This window comes from Chenopodium quinoa, unplaced genomic scaffold, assembly GCF_001683475.1.
Source record: "Chenopodium quinoa cultivar QQ74 unplaced genomic scaffold, ASM168347v1, whole genome shotgun sequence".
Classification (NCBI taxonomy): domain Eukaryota; kingdom Viridiplantae; phylum Streptophyta; class Magnoliopsida; order Caryophyllales; family Amaranthaceae; genus Chenopodium; species Chenopodium quinoa.
Window position 1 is genome coordinate 2,643,187 of NW_018744626.1, and position 24,524 is coordinate 2,667,710.

General features: G+C 33.4%; 2 protein-coding genes and 1 pseudogene across 4 annotated transcripts; 2 read left to right on the plus strand and 1 right to left on the minus strand.

Annotated features, from left to right (window-relative positions):
* The first annotated feature begins 5,723 nt into the window (after nt 1-5,723).
* Nucleotides 5,724-11,996, plus strand: LOC110700465. 3 transcript variants are annotated; one of them, XR_002507218.1, is made up of 3 exons: nt 5,724-7,099; nt 8,013-8,540; nt 8,621-8,757. XR_002507218.1 is itself a non-coding variant. In XM_021878009.1 (2 exons), the coding sequence occupies exon 1, from the start codon at nt 6,198-6,200 to the stop codon at nt 6,786-6,788; it is 591 nt and encodes a 196-aa protein (XP_021733701.1). In that variant the 5' UTR covers nt 5,724-6,197; the 3' UTR covers nt 6,789-7,099; nt 11,182-11,996. The 3 variants fall into 3 exon arrangements, 2 of the variants coding, with proteins under 2 accessions (XP_021733701.1, XP_021733700.1); XM_021878009.1 differs by lacking the exons at nt 8,013-8,540; nt 8,621-8,757 and adding an exon at nt 11,182-11,996; XM_021878008.1 differs by lacking the exons at nt 8,013-8,540; nt 8,621-8,757 and adding an exon at nt 10,176-10,491.
* Nucleotides 8,776-9,967, plus strand: LOC110700467. Its single transcript, XM_021878010.1, has 2 exons — nt 8,776-8,846; nt 8,933-9,967. The coding sequence occupies exons 1-2, from the start codon at nt 8,792-8,794 to the stop codon at nt 9,400-9,402; spliced, it is 525 nt and encodes a 174-aa protein (XP_021733702.1). The 5' UTR covers nt 8,776-8,791; the 3' UTR covers nt 9,403-9,967.
* A 5,031-nt stretch (nt 11,997-17,027) lies between the features above and the next one.
* LOC110700468 lies at nt 17,028-23,447 on the minus strand (annotated as a pseudogene).
* Nucleotides 23,448-24,524: the final 1,077 nt, after the last annotated feature.

The window sequence follows — 24,524 nt, forward strand, 5'->3', positions numbered from 1 at the left end:
TACGATTTTTCTCTAAGGAATGGATCATGGAAATAGGAAGCAAGTTGGTTTGCATGGAATAGACTGGATATGAATTAAAAGGACAGATTTGATTAAGGTAGTTCTACCAACAATATTGATAAGCTTTGCATGCCATCCTCTAATTCTATCAAGGGTTTTTTGGCGAAGATCAAAATAATGAGAGACCTTAAGCTTATTAGGGCTTATATCAACACCTAAATACCTGCCAAAACTGGAAATGCCTAAATTAAAATTATATTTTTCTCAATATTTTCAAAAACGATAACTACTATTTTTAGGAAAGTACATATACTATTGAAATCTAAAGTGGACTTATTAATGTTTTGAATTGCACTTTCAACAATATTTTGTGCTAATGCCTGCTACAATATAATCAAGTGGCATTAAACAATTAAATGGCAAAAAAAAAGTGTAAGTTAGAGTCTTAGACACTAACGCAGCACAAAAGTCCAAAAGCCCAAAATCAAAACTACTAACAAAAGGCTGTACATAATAAGAGGATCAGGGTTATCACGAGCCCATTGATTTTGGTTTCTGAATTAACCTTTGAAGCAATCAACCTTGCATTCCCAAAGATTTACTTTGGTCTAGTTTTTGCGGCGGATTATATATGGCTAGACTCTAGTCTAGGCGTCTTAGCCTACACCCCTCCCTAAACTCATCGTTTAACACCCCTTTCCCAAATACTCACTTTTACGGTAACTACATAGTAATATCCGTACTATTTCCCCCACCCCATATATACATAAGAAAAAAAAACCATTATCATTTCACTTTCTCTCTCCTCACCCATTTTCTACATTTTCTCTCTCTACATCTATTTTTTGCATTTTCAAATATGAAATTTCTATAAATTTGTGACAAATTATCAAAAAAAATTGTTCAGTTGCTACATAATTCAACTAATCAAGGTCGAAATTCAAAGGAGTAAGTGATTTTTTTTCATATTTAGTTCAAAAAAGAATATAAACGAACCCTAGTTTTAGTAATTTTTTTGTTGCAATTGTGTTACAGGATCATCATCGAAGTATAAAACATAGAAAAAGATTATGAACTATTGCATTTTAGTAATTTTTACTAATTTTCGTTTAAAAACTAGTAATCTGAACAAGTAGCTTTTCATTTTTGGGTATGAACTATGAAGTATTCTCTTTTTTTTTTTTTTGGGCAGTTGAAGGAAATAGTTTCAGAGAAGAACATCAAAGAATCTGGAGAAAAGTAAACATTAATTGAATTAGTTTGTAGCGTTTCTTTTTTACTGAATGTTCATTTCCGTTTCAATAAATGTTCATTTATATACTAGTATACAATCATTCACATGTTAATAGATGATTAATATAAATATATTACTACATTTATATATCACAACATAGTCATTGTATTAATGTTAATTCTTTTTCATAGTTTGGAGTGGAAAATTATTACTACATAGTCATTGTATATATAAATGTCATTCTTTTTCATAGTTTGGAGTGGAAAGTGATTTTAGATGAATATTCGGTTGTATTTTGGTAGATGTTCAATCGCATAAAAGTATATGGTTTTCACATATTAATATACGATTACTAGAATTTTGATATATATTTATATTTTGGTCATCTTCTTCAAATATTTCATGCTCGGTTAAATTTTGAGTTTCAACATATGTCTTTTTTCAGATGGATGTATGATAAATCACATATTGATAGCTTCAAGTGTTATTTACGTATATATTTCATGTTCATCGATTGATATCTTTCATAGGCATTTTTAAACTAATGCATGTTCATTTATATATTAATAGATGTACATTTTCATATTCAATTATGTAAATATGTTCATTATTGTATTAATAGTTGTTCATTCCATATTAATAGATGATCAATTCTACAAATATATATGTTCATTTATATATTAATATATGTTCATTTCCATATCGATCATTTCAATTGTTATATTTTCATATTCATATGAAAATTGGTTCATTTCAACACTTATTCTTGCTCAAATCTAACTAAAAAAATCTTGTTTTTGTCGATTAGTTAAACAAAGAATCGTGGATATTTAGCAAGGAAAAAAAAGAAAGATCAGACGACAAAAATAAGGAAATCAAGAATGCATGGATTCGCGCAACATCAATATGTGTAGAATTGAATTGTATATTAATATTCAATAGTTTAACTTTTGGTGATATACAATTTCTATTTGATTTTAATAAGAAGGATATAAACTTTTTGTTTCCCAAAGTATTATTACAAATCACATCGTTCAAAAGCAAACATTTAAATAGTATATATATAATACTAATATTTTTTTACAACTTTGAACCATCATTCACTAACTATATTAGAATATGTTCATAAACACACCTTAACGATCAATAGGAAACTGTACAAAAGTTAAACATTCAGTTCTTGTATCAAGTCACTCATAGGATCTAATATTTCTACACTTATTATCTTTATAACCCCTTATTAGAACAAATAAATCCTTTCATAAAAAATGAGCCATCCTTTCGCCTCTTACTCCTCCTAACTCTGATCCCAAACCTTTCATAAAAGCATACTCATTATATATTTCATAAGCATCATCTACCGAAGGAAATTGTTTCCTCCGAAAATCAAAGTGACTTGCTTCTTCAAAAATATCAGCATCCTCTATTCCCACTGCAATAATTAAAAATGTAATAAATGAACAAATACAGTAGCAATAATGGTCAATTACAATAATGCATTTGATCAATTACAGTAAAATTACCATATGTAAAAATATATATGATCATCTATAGTTACATAACTGAACATTATTAATGAAACTACAAAACAGTGATAATCATTAAAAGTTGCATGTACAACTTATAATTCCATAAACACAAGTGTATATATAAATGAACATTTATAATTGCATAATTGGACATTATTACAACAAAACAGAATAACAAATGTTAAACTATTTTTTTTGAGGGAATAAATATTAAAATATATTCACTAGTTAAAATTTACATGAGCATCTTTAAAAGAATGAAAATCATTCAAATTTACATGTACAACATATATTTTCGTATACGACTACATTAAACCTATAGTTTACTACAGAAACATACATTAAACATAAATGAACATTTACTATTACACAAGTGATCATTTTTTTTACTAAGAGTATTTTTAAACGATACACCAATGTGATAAAAATAAACGATTTGGCAAAATAATATTTAGTGTTCAATTTTGTAGCACATAATGTTTGTGCCTTTAAAGCTAATATTTTAAGTAAAATTTAATAAACAAGTTATAGTATTTAGTGTTCAATTTTGTAGCACATAATGTTCAATTATATAACACTTAATGTACTGTTTATTTTAATAACAATTCATTTTCATTAACATGTAGGCTAAATCACAAGGTTGGGGATGCAAATTGCAATACACTGCTCAACTAATGCTACTGAAGAAAAACCATGAGTCTAAGAATAATAGAATAACATCAAGAAGATTTGCAAAGGCATAATATAATATGTTCACTTATGGATAGATATATGTCCATAGCTGGTTGATAAAACTTATACTTTCGTAGATATTATTTGTTAACAGAATTACTCTATGTGATTAACTATTTAATTTTATACGTTTAAAGTTTGATACGGAGTAGATATTATTTGTTTATAGTATAATTCTTACAATTTTATATGAAAATTGCGGATTTTATGTAAAGTATTATCTTAATCAATTTTGATCATTCACAAAAGCTAAATGATTCTTTACAAAAACTTAATGATCATTTTTAAAAACTAAATGCTCAATTACAAATACTAAAATATTCACTTATAGAAGATTTAAAAAAAAAATTAATATTCAATAAGAAGAATAGTACTTAATAACAAGGCAAAAGCTAATGAGCGCCCCCGGGGCGTTAGATAAGAGAATTAAAGTGCAAATATTAGAGTAAAATTAACATTAATTGCACCGAACGACGCATGATTTTGTCATGAATTCCTAACTTAATACTATTTCAACCAATATAATTTAACCTTATCTAACGCCCCGGAGCGCTCGTTAGCAAGATCCTAATAACAAAAGGTTAAAGATATTCTTATAAATATTAGAGTCATTTGAGCATTTATAGGAATTTTTACATTTTTGGAAGATAATGGGAGGAAGTTGAGCACTCGATCTTTTGAACACTAGTAGCAACTTGATTATTTGCTTGACCATATAATTGGAATTTGAACACATTTCATAAACTTCATCAGCAGTTTTAAATTGTTTCGTTCCCCACTAACTCAGACTTACTTGCTTCTTCAAAAATAATAATATCCTTTTTTCCCACTGCAATAATGTAACATGTAATAAATTACATTAGCAATAATGTTCAATTGTAATGATGCATTTGGTCAATTACAGTTGAATTACCAAATGTAAAACATAAATGATAAGTTATCGTCATATAACTGAACATTATTTCTGAAACTACAAAATAGTGATAATCATTAAAAAAAGTCACATGTACAACATATAATTCCATAAACACAAGTATATATATAAATGAACATTTATAATTACATAAATGAACATTATTACAGCAGAACAAATATAAAATATATTCACTAGTTAAAATGTATATGAGCATTTATAAAACAATGAAAATAATTGAAATTCACATGTACAACATAAGTATTCAAATACAACTACAATAAACATATACAAGTATTTTAATACATAAAAAATACATTAAATATAAATGAACATTTACTGTTACAGAAGTGATCATTATTTTAACTAAAATTATTTTTTTACGACGCACAAAATTGGTAAAAATAATCGAATAGCAAAATTAAAACAACAATGTATACTCATACGAAACGCACAAAACTGGAATAAACAACAATCAAAAATACAAAAAAAAACCCCGAATTAGATGAACAATACAAACTAAATTATTAATCAACTAATAACAACAATAACAAAACCAAAGCATTATCAAAATTAAAGTCAATACAACAAAAACTATGAAATCAGATCATTATAATAATCCAATTACAATTGTAAAACAAAGCATTATCAAAACAATTGACTAATTATCATTAAAAGTAAGAATTACTTATATTGATCTCCATGAAAGAAGAGAGAGAAAATTGAAAAACAATAAATCAAAAAAAAAAAACCAGGAGAGAGAAAATGAAATTGGTGAAAAAGAGGAGAGAGAAAATGAAATTGGTGAAAGAAATGAGAGAGAAAATGAAGTCTATAAAAAAAAAACAACACTCAAATAATAACATTACAATAAAAAAAATACAAAAACAAAAACAAAAACAAAAAAAACAATCGAATTAGAAGAACAATACAACCTAAATTATTAATCAACTTATAACAACAACAATAATACCAAAACCAGAGCATTATCAAAATTAAAATCAATACAACAAAAACTATGAAATCAAAACATTATAATCATACAATTACAATCATAAAACAAAGCATTATCAAAATCGATTGACTGATTATCATTAAAAGTACGAATTATTTACATTGATCTCCATGAAAGAAGAGAGAGAAATTTAAAAAACTATAATAAAAAGAAAAAACAAGAGAGAGAAAATGATATCAGTGAAAAAGAAGAGAGAGAAAATGAAGCAAATGAGGTTTGTAAAAATGTTTATATTCTTGTTTGAATTGAAAGCAAAGAAGGAAAGGAAAAAAAAAATAATACAAAAAGTGCTACTAGATAAAACGACGTAGTATAGAAAGGGGGGTGTAGGGGAAGCTGCATACATTAGAGTTTAGGGAAAAATTTGTATTTTGCGGCAAGTCACAAAATTTCAGTTGATCCAACAGTTTTTATTTTTATTTATTTATTTATTTTATTAACGAGACCAGAATAATATAGTAGCCCAAGATACTACAAATTCTTCAATTCAATCATCCAAAAATGGGCAAGTGTAAAAATATAACCCCTTATCCTCAAATTGAAAGATACTACTTGGGTTCGCATTCCCAATCTCCCAGTGGAATACTTTGACATCAATTTTTTGAACAAAATTGGTTCTAAAATTGGTAAAGTGCTCAGAGTTGATAAAACCACGGCACAAGCTGAGAGAGGTCAATTACTCGCATTAGTGTTGAAATTGATCTCACTAAACCCTTGCTATCAAAATTTTGGTTAAAAGGGAGAATTTGGAGGATTCAATACGAAGGAATTCGTATGGTATGCTTCAAGTGTGGGAAACTTGGGCATGCTGAAGCTGAATGTATGCCAATTGAAGAAAATACCGAAGGAGGTGATATGATAATTCATAACAAGCCTGCACCTGATCATCAGAAGAAACCAGAAGAGAAGGAGAATTTTGGTTCTTGGATGCTTGTCAAAAAGCCTGTTCGTAAGAGAAATCCTAAGCAAGACAAGACTGCTGGGATTGGGAACACCAATACTGGTGGCGCGTTGGGAAAGGACAAAAGGGGTGAAAGTGGTGCTCAGCCACGTATGTCCAATAATTCAGGAAATATTGGAGAGAATCAGGGGATTGGGTCAAGATTTTCAATTCTTGATAATCAAGAGGAGGATATCTTGGAAGCCGATATGGGAGAAGATAAGGAAGGTGAACAAAATAACGAAGGGAATATTTTTGGTACAACTAATTTAGGGGATAATTCTCAGAAATTTTTGCCAAATATTGCCTTTTCATCTTTTGATAAGGAGAAAAATCTATCCGCGAATAATGCGAAAAATAAATCAAAAAAAAAATTCCTTCCAAAGTTTATCCTGAAAAGAAAAAACAAGTTGAGAAGCATGTGAAGCCTCTAAGAGCATGTTTGGTATGGGCTTTTTATGGGGTTAGTAACGGAATCGGGTTACCGTTTCCGTTAGAAGATGTTTGGTTAAAGAGTTAAGTAATAGAAACCGTTTCCTTCCTCTAACCCATTCCATTACTTTGTTTCCACTGTAAAACTTGGGGAAACAAATCCCGTTTCTTTCCTCTATCTATTCTCTCTCCTCTCATACAACAGATCTCCCCACAATCCTCAACTTTGATCGATCGAAGCCACAAATTCGCTGAAGAATTCTAAATTTCGTACTTCAAATTTCCAGAAATCAACAAACTCAAGGTTTAATATCTCACTTTTTTGTTGAAGAACCCTAGTTTTTGAGTTGTGTTGAATTTATAAAAATTTTGTCTTATTGATTGCGTTTTGATTTTTCTACTGTATATTGAAATATTGCTATTTAATTTGATTTGCGATCTATATTTTTTCTTTGTGTTGATTGCTATTTTCGATTTATGGTGTTAATTAATTTCTAGGGTTTTCTATCCTAATTTTTCAGTTTTATTTGAGTTTTATTTTCTCCTGTTTTTTGCTTCATGACATTATTGCTAACATGATATCAATTTTGATTTTATGAAATAATACTTACTGATGTTTTGTCATGCAAATTTCGATTTTATGCTATTATAATTTGCTATTATTATTTGGCTTCTTTTCCCCCAAATTTCGATTTTATGCTTAATAGTAATACTTACTGATGTTTTTATCTGCAAATCAGCTTTGTTTAGCAAATGTCAATGGTAAATAATCAGCTTTGTTAAGCAAAAATCAATGTTTTGAGGCAGATTGTTAATGTTGTTTGATTGCTATTGCTTTGCTGGTTTTTAAGGCATATTGGGTCTCTAATTCTTGTTACTTGATTGCTATTGTTTTGCTTATGGACAAATCGACAACCCATAAGTGCCGAGGAATTCTACTATTCCCCTGCTGTTGCCCCTCCTCCCTTCTGCTATTCCCCTACTGCTTCCCCCTTCCCCCTTCTGCTATTCCCCTGATGCTGCCCCTCCCCCCTGCTGCTATTACCAATTTTAGGTGAACTAGTCCTAATCTACATTACCAATCTGTGTACATCAAGACTTTGTCTAAAACTGTCAGTCATACGAAGTGTTGTTTATATGGTTGATATCAATTATTGCTTGTGTTAAGCATTATGTATATTGATACTATTGTATATTTTTTGGACTGGTTTTTCAAGGTTTCTACAATGCCCCGACTTATGCGTTCCATAAGGAAGAAAAAGCTAAAACAAATACAACTAGTTATTTCAACGGTTATTATTATTTTGATGATGTATTGGATGTGGCATATGATGTGTGTTGTTACAATAAGGGGTGTTCAATTAAAAGAAAGGAAAAGAAACAAAAAATTGCTACGAATGTTAGTTTTGAGAGGGCTTTATAGAGAGAGTGATGTGAAATGCAAGAGTGAGCTTCGCGTTAATAGAAGAACTTTCAATATTATTTGTGAGATGCTTAGAGACATTGGGGGTTTAAGTGGAACAAAAAACATGTCGCTTCAAGAGATCGTAGCCATGTTTTTATACACGTTGGCTCACCATAAGAAGAATAGATATATTGGACAATATTTCTTTAGAAGTGGAGAAACCGTGAGCCGGCAATTTCACCTTTGTTTAAGGGATTTTCTCAAGTTGCATGAAGTACTACTTTACAATCCCACGCCAATATCGGATGATTGTGAAGATGAAAGGTGGAAATCTTTCAAGGTATTGGTTTTTTCTAAGCCCTTTGCTAGGATTTTCTTATTTTTGCTTGTTTGTAAGTAATATTTTTCGTATTTTTGTAGAATTGTTTAGGGGCATTAGATGGGACTTACATTAATGTAAATGTGCCTTCACAAGAACGACCAAAGTATAGAACAAGAAAAGGAACAATTGCTATGAATGTATTGGGTGTTTGTGCACCGAATATGCAATTTATTTATGTTCTTCCTGATTGGGAAGGTTCGGCCCATGATATGCGTGTACTTCGCAATGCTCTCTCTAGACCAAACGGTTTTAGGGTACCTCGAGGTAAGTGAAGCTCATCATTCTTTTGTGAGTGTATAAGTTTTGTTAGTTTTGGTAGGTAGTAATCCGTTTCTTTAATAACTTTGAAGGTAATTATTATTTGGTTGATGCGGGATATACGAATTGTGAGGGCTTTCTTGCTCCATATAGAGGTCAAAGATACCATTTAAAAGAATGGACGGATCAACAACCCGAAAGTGCCGAGGAGTTCTATAACATGAAACATGCTAGGGCGCGAAATGTCATTGAGAGATGTTTTGGCCTGCTTAAAGGAAGATGGAGTATTCTTAGAAGTCCTTCATTTTTTCCTATTAGAACTCATGGGCGTATCGTGATGGCTTGTTGCTTATTGCATAATCTAATTAGAAAATTCATGCCTACGGATGATATAAACGAAGATGAATTGAATGAATCCGATGATGATTCCGAAAGTGATTCCGATGATGAAAGGGAATTTATTACAAGTGTTGCTACTTCGGATCATTGGACCAATTTTAGAAATAAATTAGCCCAAGATATGTTTAATGATTGGAGGGCGAGAGGTAGACATGGTCAATAGCAAACAATGTATGCTTTTTCTTTAATATATGTTTCTTCATATATCTGCTTGTGGCATTTTCTTTTAGATTATTTTTGTTTAATAAGCTTACCATTAGCATATTGTACTCTGAAATTGGAATTATGCCTGTTTTATTATCCTGCCTCTTAATTTGTTTGATCATGAATTGTGCCTTGATTTGTTCTGTGTCAAGGGGATGTTCTATTTTTTTGAATTGATTTTGAGTGTTTTTCTTTTATGCTGCTCTATGTTATGTACCTTTTTTCTTTTAGTCAAAGAGAAATTTTAAGGTTGTTGACTGGGTTTGGCTCAAATTACTTGCTTACAGGCAGTAATATTTACAGAGTAGGAGTAACCAAAAGTAGCTAAGTAGCTTATGAGTATTTTGGTCCCTCTCAAGTTCAAGTAGTTATTAGTTAAAGTAGCTTAAGTCGAAGTTGCCTACAAAAACTCAGATACATGATGTCTTTCATTTACTAAGCTAAAGGTCTTTAGAGGATTTTGCATCTCATATTCCAGTTGTATTTCAAGCTAAGGGCAGGAAAGTTCTCAGTCTTCTTTGTTTACCAGCTTCCTAAACAATATATATATAAGTACATGTCTCCTGCTGCCTCTATATGCTACTGTTGCTGTCTTTGTATGCTATTGTTGCTGCCTATGTCTGCCTTAGTGTAACTAACAATTAATTATATTTTATTACTTGAAAAATTGATTATATTTTATAGGATCATTTTCTAACTTTGGCCTAATTTTCTAATCTACAATTTGTTTAGGATGGAGATTAGCAATCGAGGAAGAGGTAAAAATAAAAGGTATTGGACGTATGAAGAAGATGCGGTTCTAATAAGATATTTGCATGAGTTGAGTTGCGATCCGAAGTGGAAGTGTGAGAATGGGTTTAAGAATGGTTACATGAATAAATTGGAAGAGATGATCAATGGTGTACTTCCTAATTGTGGCTTGAGAGCGGTTCCCCACATTGAGTCGAGGATCAAGCATTGGTCGGAGAAATATAGTGCATTTACAGAAATGCTATCCACCTCAGGATTTGGATGGGATGCTGAAAAGAAATTGTTGCAAGTAGACAAGGTCGTGTAAGATGAATGGGTGAAGGTATGAACTGCTATTTATTACACTAACCTTCTTAGTTTCATACTAACTTTGTGAATGTATCTTGAAATCTTGACATAATGAGAAACAAATCAGTATTATTACCAGCAGATGACCATTCATCTAAATCTGTGTTCTGAGTTTTTCGAAAACTATATACTCACTTGACATGGTATACTAGCTATAATTCAGAAGAAAATTTAGACAGCAAGTATAGTATGATTAGTATGATTAGTACGATTAGTATCCATGTTTTCAAGTTGCTTTTGCAAACTCTGAGCTGTTGGTGCCATCAGGTTACTGCTGCTGGTTCAGACTGTTGTTTGTTGCTTATGCTTTGTTTTTTGTGGTCGGTCTTGTTGCTTGTTGGTGGCTGTTGTCCTTATGTTGTTACTGCTGTGTTGTCTGTGAGTCTGCCTGCTGGTATCTGTCAGTGTGGTTGCTCTGTCTTTTGTTGCAGGCTGTGATTTCAGGAGCATTTGTTTTGGTTTCCTGGTTGGTGTATGTTTGTAGGTGACTTTTTAGCTAATATTGGTGTCAATTGGTTTTGGCTGGTTTTCTTAGATTTATTCCTGAATTTTGTCCTATCCCTTGCAGTGAAGGGAGTAGTGTTTCGGTTGTACTTTATATGAGAATTAGTGCTTAATTTTACATTCTCTTATATGACAGACTCATAAGAAAGCTAAGGGGTTGTATGGAGTTCCATTCGTTCATTATGAAACTCTAGCAGAAATATATGCAAAAGACAAAGCTACCGGAGATGTAAGTGAGTCATTCGTTGATGCCATAGAAGGTATTGATCAAGATATTGATAAGCAACCATTGATTGTCGAGAGTGATGAAGAAGATGATGTGAATTCTACTAATTTGGACACTTATTCTTCTACAAGTCAATCCAGAAAACGCCCCGTGAAGATAGAGGATGATCATATAACTCCTTCAAAAATGGCAAAACGCTCTATAAAGGCAAAGGAGGTTAAGGTGAAAGGAAAGAACAAGGTAAATTTGAAGAGTTTGTGTAGGAATGATGATGATGATTTGGTGGCCTCTCTCCATGATGTTTCCAACAATTTTGGGAAGATATTTGAAAATATCAATGTTAATCTCGGGACTATGGCTAGTGCATGGTCTAAAGCGGAAGAAAGGGAGCAAAGGATGGATGAAAAGGTGAACAAGGTATTGGATGAGGTGATGAAGTTAGATGACATTTCTCCATCCGAAGCTTTAGAGGTTGCTACTATTCTCATGGCGGAAGAACATAAGCTTCGTATCTTCTATCAAGCACCATTTAACATGAAAAAACAATATGCAAATTGATCTTCTTAAGAAGAAGTAGCATTTGATTGTTGTCATGTCTTTGTTTTTTTGTTGAACATTTGCAACTTGAGCAATACAAGTTATGTGTTGGGATTATTCATATAATGATGGACATATTATTAGTCAATGTTTGGATAATTAATGAGTGCCAACTTTGCTTTGTATATATATATTGTTTTTTTTAACCGTAAAATATGTAGCATAGACAATATTTTTTATCTAGGTTATTTTTTTTATTTTTTTACCCGTAAAATATGAGCATAGACAATATTGTATTATTCATTCTTATTTTTCGTTTCCGTTTGTTATACCAAACAAAAGGAAACGGAATGGTGATAATTGTTTCGGTTTCCTTTGATGTACCAAACAACTACTAAGGGTAACACTATTTGTTACCCTTTCCCCTCCTAATTTATTTCCATTCCGTTTCCTACATTAACTCCATACCAAACACCCCCTAAATGTTATTTCACAGAATACTCTGCGAGATTCTAGTCCTGTTTCTTCCAAAAAAGTAGAGGTGAGTGAACAAGGCAAGGAAAATTCCTCGGTGTACTCTGAAGTAAATAAAGAAGCCAATAATCAAGCCACTATTTTGCCATCTCAAGCCAATGGGAAGACACATCAAGCTAACTCGAAGCATTCTTTAAGTTATTCTCATGTCTCCAACTCATTACCCAATAACTCTGAAAATCCCCCGGAAAAGACCCTGTTCATAGGGCAGAGGATGGAGAACCCTCACTTTATGATCATGAACCCCCTGATTCATGTTCTGGAGGTTCACATGGAGTCATTCCTACCACCAATCTCCGATCCCCCGGATGTGGTGATGACTCTAAAAGCTCCAATTGAACTTCAGCGTGTGCTGAGAATGATCAGTCAAGCTTATTTGACTACCTTACCTCATATTCCTATTTCTATGGAAGATTGTCTACCAAATTTAGCTCCGGACACTTTACCTATTACATGCCTTGTGTGGAATGTACAGGGATCAGGAAGCCAAAATTTCATCACTAGTCTGAAAGATTTGGTGCGTTCGAATAATCCTAATGTCATTACTCTTGTAGAGACTCACATGGGAGGTGATCAAGCTGTTAAAATTGCATCTATTCTTGGATATGCTGGCCACACGAGGGTAGATGCAATTGGTTTTAGTGGGGGTATTTGGGTTTTTTGGAGACCTGAGATTGTGACTGTTAATCCGATTATTAAACATAATCAGCACATTACGATGGACATCACAAGGGTAGGTGCTACTCCGTGGTATTTCACAGCGGTTTACGCAAGTCCCGACCCTACAAAGCGGAGAGAACTTTGGGATGAATTGAGACAGTTTGCTACAACCCATAATAAGCCTTGGCTTATTGCGGGGGACTTCAATGATACCAGATTTCCATCGGAAAGAAGCTATTCTTGTAGAGAAACCACTCGTCGTTCGGCCATGTTCAATGCGTGGATAGAAGACATGGATTTATTGGAAGTTGAATTTTCAGGGGCTGCACATACTTGGGCTAGGGGCTTATCTCCTGAAACCCGCAAGAGCGGACGACTAGATCGTGCTTTATGTAATGATGCTTGGGCAATGAGATTTGAAAGAGCCTCAATGAAACATCTAACAGCATTTCACTCGGATCACTGCCCTCTGTTTATTTCACCAAATGGATTTGTTCCGCTTCAAGCGCTGCATCGCCCATTTAGATTTCAGGCAACATGGCTTTCTCATGAACAATTCAAGGAATATGTGTCTGAAAATTGGGAGTCCTCGAATTCTCTTATGCCATCTTTGTCAAATTTGGCCACAAAGCTACAACATTGGAACCGCAATACGTTTGGAAACATTTTCAAGCAAAAGAAGATTTTATTAGCTAGAATTGGTGGCATACAGAAAAAACTAGCTATAAAAATCGATCGTGGTCTTCTTAAACTGGAAGCTAAATTGCGACGTGATTTAGAGGATATCCTGGATCGTGAGGAAATATTTTGGTACCAAAAGGCTCGCATTGATTGGCTCCAAAATGGTGACCGAAACACAACATTTTTTCATTTGAGTACTATAGTACGTAGGTGGAAAAATAAAATTACATCTCTCAAAAATAATGATGGTGAATGGCTGCAGAATAAGGAAGACGTACAAGAACATATTGTAGAGTACTTTGAAAAATTGTTCACAGAGAAGGGAGATCCTTCGTCTTTTGATATGCCAAGTGACATTTTCCCAGAACTGTCTGCACATCATTGGAGTATTCTGACAAACCCATACTCAAAGTGCGAGATTGATGTAGTCATAAAAGAGATGGCGGCTCTCAAAGCTCCGGGTCCAGACGGCTTCCAAGCTTTATTTTATCAGAAAAATTGGGACATTGTAGCCAAAACAGTGTATGATACGGTGATCCCCATTCTACAAGGCAAAGGGTTTCCAGAACAACTCAATAGCACCTTCATTGCTTTGCTGCCCAAAGTAGATCAACCGGTTCTAGCATCACAATTCCGCCCCATTGGCTTGTGTAATGTGGCCTATAAGATTATCACGAAAGTGTTAATTAATAGGCTTAAGCCGGTGTTACCAATCTTAATCTCCAATACCCAAGCTAGCTTTGTACCGGGTCGTCAAATAACGGACAACATTGTTATCATGCAAGAGGTTATCCATACAATGAAAAGGAAACAAGGAGCAAAAGGGTATATGGCGATCAAAATCGATTTTGAAAAGGCTTATGATCGATTGCTGTGGTCTTTCATTAGGGATACACTTGTGCAAATGAATATTCCTATCTTAATGGTTGAGGTTATAATGGAGTGCATCACCACATCCTCGTTGCAAGTGTTATGGAATGGTGAGCCATCTCGAAGATTCCAACCAAGCAGGGGCATACGGCAAGGAGATCCGTTATCTCCCTATTTATTCGTTATGTGCATGGAGAGATTCTATCAAGTGATAGAAGAGGCAATCATTGATGGCCAATGGAAAACTATTCGTGCAAGCAAAGATGGACCGGCTCTCTCGAATCTATTTTTTGCTGACGATATAGTGTTGTTTGCAGAGGCTAGCGTGGATCAAGCACAACTGATTCATAAATGTTTAAACAGATTTTGTGTGGCCTCGGGCCAAAAAATTAGTCTTCCAAAGTCTCGAGTCTACTTCTCTGCTAATGTTCCTGCTGATCAACAAGACAATATTGGTGCAGCACTTGGTATGGAAGTTACTAGTGACTTAGGCATGTATCTTGGCATGCCTACTTTAACTAGTAGAGTCACAAAGGAGACTTTTAGTCACCTGTGTGAAAAAATTGATCGGAGACTTGCGGGATGGAAATCAAAGTATTTATCTTTGGCAGGCCGTATCACTCTAACAAAGGCCACCTTATCCACCATGTCTTTTTACACAATGCAATCAGCCAAGATTCCTCGAGCTATTTGTGATGATATAGATAGGAAAACAAGGAGATTCGTTTGGGGAGGGAGTGATGAGCACAGGAAAGTTCACCTCTTGTCTTGGGAGATGATCCAAAAGCCGAAGGTAATAGGAGGTCTTGATATTCACTCTGCCAGACAATCCAATGCAGCCTTTCTCACTAAACTTGGCTTTCGTATGCTGACTGAACCACATTCACTGTGGTCAAGGGTACTTCGTGCAAAATATTGCAAAGGCCGGTGTGATGTTGATATGTTTGTGCCTAAAACTGGGATGTCAAACGTTTGGGCAGGAATTACAGAGAATGCATCGACATTGAATAAGGGTATTAAGGTGGCAGTAGGGAATGGTCAAACAACGCTCTTTTGGGACCATGTCTGGGCCATAGACAAGCCGTTAAGTGATGTAGCCACGCAAGATATCCCCATGGATATTGCTGGAGCAACAGTTGCAGAAATGTGGGAAGTTAACCATGGTTGGCGTTGGGATGTGTTCAGCCCTTATCTTCAGGAGGATACTCTAAAATGCATTCAGAATCATGTGGTGCGTGAAGACCCCACAGTGGGAGATCTGGTTTATTGGCAAGGAAACTCACGAGGCAAATTTTCAATAAAATCAGCTCTGAGTATTATGAGGCACGAAACTGACGTATTAGACGAAGAATGCTGGAATTTGATCTGGAGAGCCCCCATACAACAGCGTATTCGTGCATTTCTCTGGCTCGCTTGTCACGATCGTTTGCTTGGGAACCTTAATAGGTACAAAAGACAGCTTGCTGAAGATGCTAAGTGCTACTTATGTGGCCATAATGAGGAAAGTACTCTTCATATCTTACAGGACTGTCCTGCTGCTAGACAAGTTTGGCGAATTGTTTTGACTCCCTCGCTATTCCAGAATTTTTTCACAACTCCTTTGAAAGAATGGCTCACTCATAATCTCAAAGATACTGGGAACACAGATGATCAGGGATGGCCAACTTTGTTTGGCATTGTTGTTTGGTGGATCTGGCGATGGAGGAATTGTTACGTTTTTGACAAGGGAAATGAGATTCCGATCGACTTGGGAGCGTTCATTCGTATCAGGGTGGATGAAGCGTTTCGAAGTTTGTCAAAACAAGATGAACACAAGCTTGCAAGGCCTATTAAACAACAACAACACATTTGGTGGCAAGCCTCGAATTATGGGTGGTATGTGATCAATTGTGATGGGGCAGCTAAAGGTTCTCCAGGGCCTGCAGGAGGGGGTGCTTTGATTAGAGACCATGAAGGTAATTTTATCTCTGGCCTAGCTGCTAATTTTGGGAGATGCAATTCGTTCAGAGCTGAAATGCTAGCTCTAACTCGAGGGCTTGAGTTGGCAAAAAACTTGCAAATTGAGAAATTAGAGGTACAACTTGATAATCTGTCTTGTGTACAAATATTGAAGCAGGGCCAAGTCCCTAGAGGCGAGTGTTTTCATGAAATAACCAGATGTTTAAATATACTCAACGATGGCAATTGGGAGATCAAGATTGCTCATATTTATAGAGAAGGCAATCGCGCGACGGATTGATTGGCCAACTGCGGAGTCCTTTGTGACACTGATTTAGAAATCCTTAATTGTATTCCGGCTGGTCTTAGTAGTATTTTAGAGGAGGACATTAGAGGCGTGGCTTTTCCACGTTTTATTCCTCCGTAGGGGTGTTTGTTTTTGTAATTTTCGCTTTGTTTTTGTTTCCTGTTTGCTTGGCTTTGCCTCTTTTGGAAGAAAAAAAAAAAAAAAAAAAACAAACTAAACCACGGAAACATACAGAAGAATCTTGCAATATCAGAATTCAAAATAGTAGAACCAGTTTAAACTCAACACAACTAATCTTGTTGCATTACTTGACTACTTGAAAACAGGGCCGTCTCCGGTAATTTGATGGCCCTGTTCTAATTATAAAAATTGGGCCCTTAAATTTTTAAAGGACTATTTATAAATGGTTTAAAATATTATTATTATAAAATGATTTTTTTTTTTTTTTTGGTTTTTCACAACAAGAATCATATTTCTAGATTGAGTCAATTCTTCATTTTTTTTTGACGTTTTTCACAACCATAATCATATTTCCTAATTTTAGGAGTCATAATTAAAAAAACAACAATTTATATTTCAGAAATAAAAAAATTATGCATAAATTAAGATAACAAATATATATAGATAGATACAACCTGCTCTTTAATCAAGTAATCAACCTTTGCCCACTCCAGATCCACCGAACAAGAACAGTTCGCCAGAATATTGAGTGCTTCCATTAACGTTTTTTCCACCTTTTGAATTGAGTTAAAATTGAAAGAAAACTGAATTGTGTGTATTGCTTGATCTAGAAATTAGTATATTTTGTGTGTATTGCTTGATCTAGAAATTAGTATAAATTAATAAAATTTTGACCGTTAATATCTATTGAATCGTCATTGATTTTGATAAGAGTATAAATTGTTCTTCAATTTTGCCAAAAAAAAAAAGAAAAAATTAAGTGAATTGGAGATAATTAGGCAAAATAGGCGTTTATGAATGATAATTATTGAGTGAATTTAATTTTGTTTTGGAAATCAAAAGACAAAAGAGATTGAATTTTGGATAGGAAGATTTTTTGGGTTTTGGTTTCAAAATGGAGGTTTTTACAAGGAAGAAGATGAATAGGTAAAGTAGATTTTTTTTTAAGTCAATGATTTTTTTGTTAAAAATTGTGGGCCCCTGATTTTTGGGGGTCCTGTTACGTGTGTGAGGAAAAACCTCCTTAAAGCCGGGCCTGCTTGAAAACATAGCAAAAGGGAGGGAAAAAACAACTTACAAACGTACAATTTGTTCTTGAAAAAACGGTACAAATTTCTAAAAGGTACTTCAAAAAAAAAAAAATTGAAGTGCCGAATATTAGAACATGGCTTCTAAATTGATTAAGACAATGGACATTATTGGAGGGGCTTGCTTGTAATTAGATCAAATGCCGTCAATGAGTACGGCTGGACCTCCACAAGTATGTCTTTCTCTACTTTGGAATTTAGAATTCTGGATAAAGGCACCACCTAGCAATTACATGTTACATCACATTAGAATTGGCTATTATTTAATGATAAGAAGATATAGTATAAATAAATGTTAAAGTTATACCTTAACAGGGTTTTCAAAAGTGTTATCGGCTTGTAGATCGTCACTAGTTAGCACAACTTTCCTCCAAATTATTATGGAGTTTGAGTCAACTCCATTGAGAGAAATGTTCAGTTTCAACGATTCATCATTGTAGTTGACAACCTACGTGATTAAATGTACAAAATTTAATAATGTAAGACTAGTATAATGTATTGATTATAGAAGTAGAAGTATGATATCAAAGAGTAGAGATTTTCATAACCTTAATCATTATATGGTTCTTTTTCTCTTTAGTCGTCCAACTTATAGCAGTAATGAATGTGTTTTTGGGTTTAAAATGGTTGTGGAGATGAACACTCAAAAGTGTTGCTCCACTTGAGTTTTGAAAAAAAGTTTGCACCCAATAACTTGCGATTCCGAACACTGTATAAGTGTTGAAGGAAATTGCGTCTGGAATCCAACTATGATTAACAAGTAAAATTAATTAATAATACTTCATATGATTTACAATATAAATCCCAAAATGTAATCACCAAGTATATATACTTACCTTTTGTTGTAATTATTCAGATTTAGAAAAAGCGGAGCATAACTCACCATTTCAACAACATCACTACATTATTATGATCAATAAACATTTATTAATAAATAATACTCGTATATAATCAATATAGTTAGATTATTTTAATGAGTTAAAAATTGATCAAAGTGATATATGTAGTGAAATATGTATACCTATTCTGCTCTAATGAAAGCAAGAAAGCAGCTTCTGCCAGTGCTGCCCCAAAAGTACCATTCCTCATTGGACCTTCCATATATCTCACAGCATATTCACTGACGAAGGCCTATATATAGATCAATAACGTGTGTCAATATTGTTAATAATATTTTTTTTAGGAAAATATTGTTGATAATATTGATAGTATGTGTAACTTAAACTCTGGTTTGAACTAAAATAGAGAGGGGAGAAGGGGTACAGACGTATTGTATCAAATTATTAATCTACGGAGTATTATACTATTGGTATTGAAGCATCTCTAAAATATCAATGTATTATACAGTATGATCAATGTATCATTTTCCCTATCCCTACCTTATAAAAAGTAGAAACATACTCTTATGAATAGTGTAATGCCAATTATACCCTTCAAAATGTGTATTTACATACGTACCCTCATTAATATGTAGATGCTATTTTAATGAATAATGTTTAGACAACTATACCCTCTAAAATATTTATGTACTTTTATGCTTTCATAAATGTTAGTTGTCTTGAACATTTATACCACCTAAATATAGTTGATTACATATTTTCTCTTATTGTTTTTTTTAGGAAAAATTTCTCTTATTGTTAATTTAACTAATTTTGTGATTTAAAAGCCAAACCAAAAAAACCTTCAAGATAGCGATGCGCGCGTTAGCTGCCCTAGTTTAATAAAAAAAATACCTACTAACATGATATTTTTATAGCATGATTCATACCTTTGGGGTACCAGAATCTCTTCTTATCTTCCCAAATAAATTAGTTAGTTGAAGCATTTCTGAAGTATTATTTGGGTATGTCTGAAAATCATGAAAAGAATAAAAGATTAATTTATCTAGAAAAAATTTTTATGTTTTTAAATTGTTAAAACAATAGCAAGCAAAGAGTGAATCAGAAAATATTACATGATAGTCATATATGTCAGCAGGATGGTCTAAAGGCTTCAACGTTGCATCGCAATTTGATATCACTTTGATATCAGGATGTATTTTCTTTAGCGATTTGTAAAACTTGAGATAATTTCCTTAAAAATAGACAAAAACAGAAAAGTAACTAACAAATTTACAAAACCAATTGAAAAGATCATATTATATATATGCAATGATTCAAGTACCTCTATAGGAGTCGAAATAACAACCCTCATTTCCAAAAGCAATGTAATTCAGCCTAAATGGTTTTGGGTGCCCCAACTTTGCACGAAGGGAGCCCCATGTCGAATTTGGACTACCCCTTGCAAATTCGACACTGTCTAACATTTCCTATATTTTCACGGTGAATATTTGTAGTTAATTTGTACTGTAGTTTATATAAAATAGTGCAATACAAAATCATTTTGTAACGTTTTAATTCAATGGTCAAGGATTCATTACTTACTTGCACAAATGGTGCAATTAAGGAGTTGTCAATTTGCTCTAAGGTACCAATTCCTGCAGTAAGATTATATACAAAGTAATAATTAGTTCATGGATAAGGAAAGTAGCTTAGAGGATATAGCGAAAGAGTTAAACACAACAAACCATTGTTAATAACCCACACAGGCTCGGCATCTAAATCTTCGGCCAGCTGCAAAGAGAAAAAAAAAGGACTAATTATAACAAAATTACTGGTTAACTAATAATTATGTAATGACATTTATATAATTAAATAAATTAATTTCATTACTTTCCTAAGAAAATTGCATTGATGAAGTGACAATTAATATAATACGAGTACAATGTAAAAGTGTTTTACTTAATCACCTGAAGATATTCAAGTTAGCCTAGACCATCATCACTCCAATAACCCCAAATATCATTAAAATGTCCTGGTCTTTCTTTCCATCGAAAAGCATTCCTTAGATATTTGCCTTCAACGTAACATCCACCTACATTTTAATGTATAGTTACATCATAAGAAGTATTAGTGTATAGCACACATTTGTAAAGCATTCAAAAGAATACTAGAGTTTTCTTTATAGTTGTGAAATACCAGGAAATCTAAGGAACTTTGGCTTCAAGTTGAGAAGCATTTCCATCAAATCGTTTCGGAATCCATGACCCTAAACAATAAATTCAAGTTCAATTCAAATTTGACGTGTTAAAATCCAAAAAAAATAGTTACTCCGTAATAATGTACTACGTATGTATAAATAATAAAATACGAGTACGTAGTAATTCGATCACCTTGTATGTGTCAACTGGCATAGCAGAAACTTGATCAAGCCAAATGGTTCCTTTTTGGCTAGTAGTGAATTGAAGTCTGGCTGTTTTATATGATCCTCTGGCTTTTATTGTGATCTCTATTTTTGTCCATTTCTTGACTATTGCAGCATCAACTCTACATCAAGTCATCAATAATAAGTATGAGACTACACCTATTAATAGGTTGCTAATGTGTCCGATTTGGTCCAGGTTTGTTTTAGGCAATTTGAATCATGACTATCGTGTCATATATATGCATATATTTTTTATTACAAGAATTTACGTAACATCAACTAATTAATAATAGTAATGATATTTATATTAAGGTATATATATGCTAGAAAATGAAATATAAGCTAGAAAAATTATTACGAGTATTTATGTGACAATTAATAGTAATGATACTTATATTAAGGTACTCACTAAGTCACTAGTCACTATTTCGTGCCCGTATCATTTTTTTTTTATAATAATAATAGAAGTTCATTACAAGTATATCTGTAACATCAACGAATAGTAATGATATTTATATTAAGGAATATATGCTAGAAAAATTGTTATGAATATTTATGTAAATAAAACCATTAATGTATATTGACTTACGTAATATGCTGAAAGGCCAGATTTCTTGTACCATCTTCACTAACAAATGCCACAAAGGCATCAATTTGTTGAGTTGATTTTAGGTAAAAGATCACAATGTAACTTTTACCTTCTTCAATGTTCTACAAATTAAAGTTGTAAAATCATATATTAGGCGCTAATTAATTAATTATAACATATATATTAAATCATATAAGAAATAAATAATTAAACTAATACGAATTATTACCATTCCCCAGTAGCCGGTATTGTAGAGCCCGACCCCTCCCGGAGGACAAGTACTTTGTTCACAAAGTACGTCCATCCGTAACGCAACCGGGTTATGTTTGAAGCACGACACTAGCTCCGTTACGATGTAGATATCCTCATCCTCACCAATTCTAGCCCAAGGATTAATTGAGGAAGGCATAGAGTGACCTCCGGCTTCGAATCCTAAGTAAAAAAATCACGTAATCTTAAATGAGTGAGGATGACTGAAAATAGCTAGTATGTTCGAAAGAAGATACATGTACGTATGTATTATAGGAAATTCATGTAACGTAAAAGTCAAATTGTATACTCTATGTAAATCAAGATTATACGGATCGGAGTATATAGTAATTAATTTCAAAATTAATTAAATAAAAGTAGTTAATTAGTATGTCACCTGTGTTACTCACAAGCTCCGCCCATAACCCACCGGCTCCAGCATGGTTGATTTCCTAATTGAAAAATTAAAATTAGAAATGTATGTTAGTTTCAGATCATTTTACCATATAAATTTTTGTAACATTGATGATAAAAAGTAGTCCGGTCCAAACATCCTTATACCGAGGTCATTATGTTCAACCGTTCAAGAGTCCTTAAGGTATATCGATCAGTAGCTATGTTATTTTACAAAGGCCTAAATTAAATAGAATTGTACGTATAATTTTATTTTAGATTGAATGTACGTAGCAATCATTTCTTCAAATTAAAAAAAAAAAAGAAAAAAAAAGAGTACGTAGTAGTAATCATAATAATACGTACCTCGAAAAAAATGCCAAAAAAGACTGGAGATATCTTATGTCCTTTGGAGACATCAACGGAGACGGAGTTTGTGAGGTGGCGGCGATTGTCATCGACAGGAACGGAGGCTGTGAGGTGGAGGTTGAAGACTCCAAGTAGTAGCCAAAACACTATAAGGGAGAAAATAGGCTTTGAAACATCCATATTAAATTTCAAGTATTGCGTGTTTTGATCAAGAAGAAGAGGAGTAAGAAAGGTGACGAAGGTTTTTTTTTTGTTGGAGATGAATGGTCGTATTCTCGTATAAATTGTAGAATGAGGAGTAAGAAATTAAGGTGAGGAAGGTCTTTTGTTTGAGATGAATGGTAGAATGAGTAGTAGAAATGGTAGAATGAGGGAGCTATATTTATAGCCGAAATTCTACTGCGTGCATTATTACCGGTAAAAATTAATCTCGGTAAAAATTTAACCTCGGTAAAAAATAAAAAATTGACGTAGTTATCAAACACAGAGTCGTGTAATAAGATTTATAAAAGTTGTACTGTAGTAACAATAATTAATGAATTATTAAAAAAAAAATAATAATAATAATGCATATATTATTTGATCATACGTCGAAAAAGGAAAATAAAGCAGTCCACAAGTAAATATAGATAAAGCTATTCAAAAATAAATTGTAATTGCTACTCAAAAAAAAAAAAAGAAAAAAAAAAAGAAAAAAAAAAAGAGGTAAATATAGATAAAGTCACTTTCTGATTATACTTATTTATCTTAATCATATTGTATGATTCATGTTGTGCGACAGCGGAAGCAAAGGTCGTAAACAAACAAGAAAACAATAAAGAAATTCAATGCAAACAATAAGAACAACACCAAGAATTTACGTGGTTCACTATCGATGTGATAGCTACGTCCACGGGCACCGAGATCGAATGATTTCACTATAAACTGGCAAAGATTACAAAGATTACAATGAAGAACTTAATCACTCAAAGTATTCTCTCTCTTGTGTTTCTCTCTCCGTTACCCTAATAATGATAATAGGAAGTTTATATAGTAGTGATTCCTAATTAAGATATACTTAGGTTACAATATCACAATATGATAAATATTAAATTCGTAATCGCTGAAAAAAACCCAGATCGCCCGGTCGGGCGAAGGCCCGCCCGATCGGGCGCGAGAACACGTCTTTTCCAACAACCGAAGTACTCCAAAAAACCCCTTCCGCCCGGCCCGATCGGGCAATGTCCGCCCGATCGGGCGAAGGCTCGTGGATCCAGCTTACCCTCAATAACATGATAATAAGCAACACAACCAAAAATCTTCAAATTCGAAAAATTAGGCAACTTACCACTCCAGATCTCAAACGGAATCTTGGAATCAATTCCAGAATGAGGACCCCTATTAATGACATAACAAGCTGTTAACACAGCTTCACTCCAGTACCTCCTCCCAAGCCCTGCATTAGAGAGCATGCATCGAACTCTCTCTAGCAGTGTCTGATTAACCCGTTCTGCTACACCGTTCTGCTGTGGTGTCTTCCTGACAGTATGATGCCGACCTATACCCTCATCTGCACAGAACTGATTAAACTCGTCTTTGCAAAACTCTAGCCCATTGTCCGTTCGTAGCTTCTTGA

Coding starts and splice junctions, on each gene's coding strand:
- LOC110700465 (XM_021878009.1), top strand. CDS start 6,198: ATGGTATGCTTCAAGTGTGGGAAACTTGGGCATGCTGAAGCTGAATGT.
- LOC110700467 (XM_021878010.1), top strand. CDS start 8,792: ATGCGTGTACTTCGCAATGCTCTCTCTAGACCAAACGGTTTTAGGGTA. Junction 8,847..8,932: donor CGGTTTTAGGGTACCTCGAG/GTAAGTGAAGCT, acceptor ATAACTTTGAAG/GTAATTATTATTTGGTTGAT.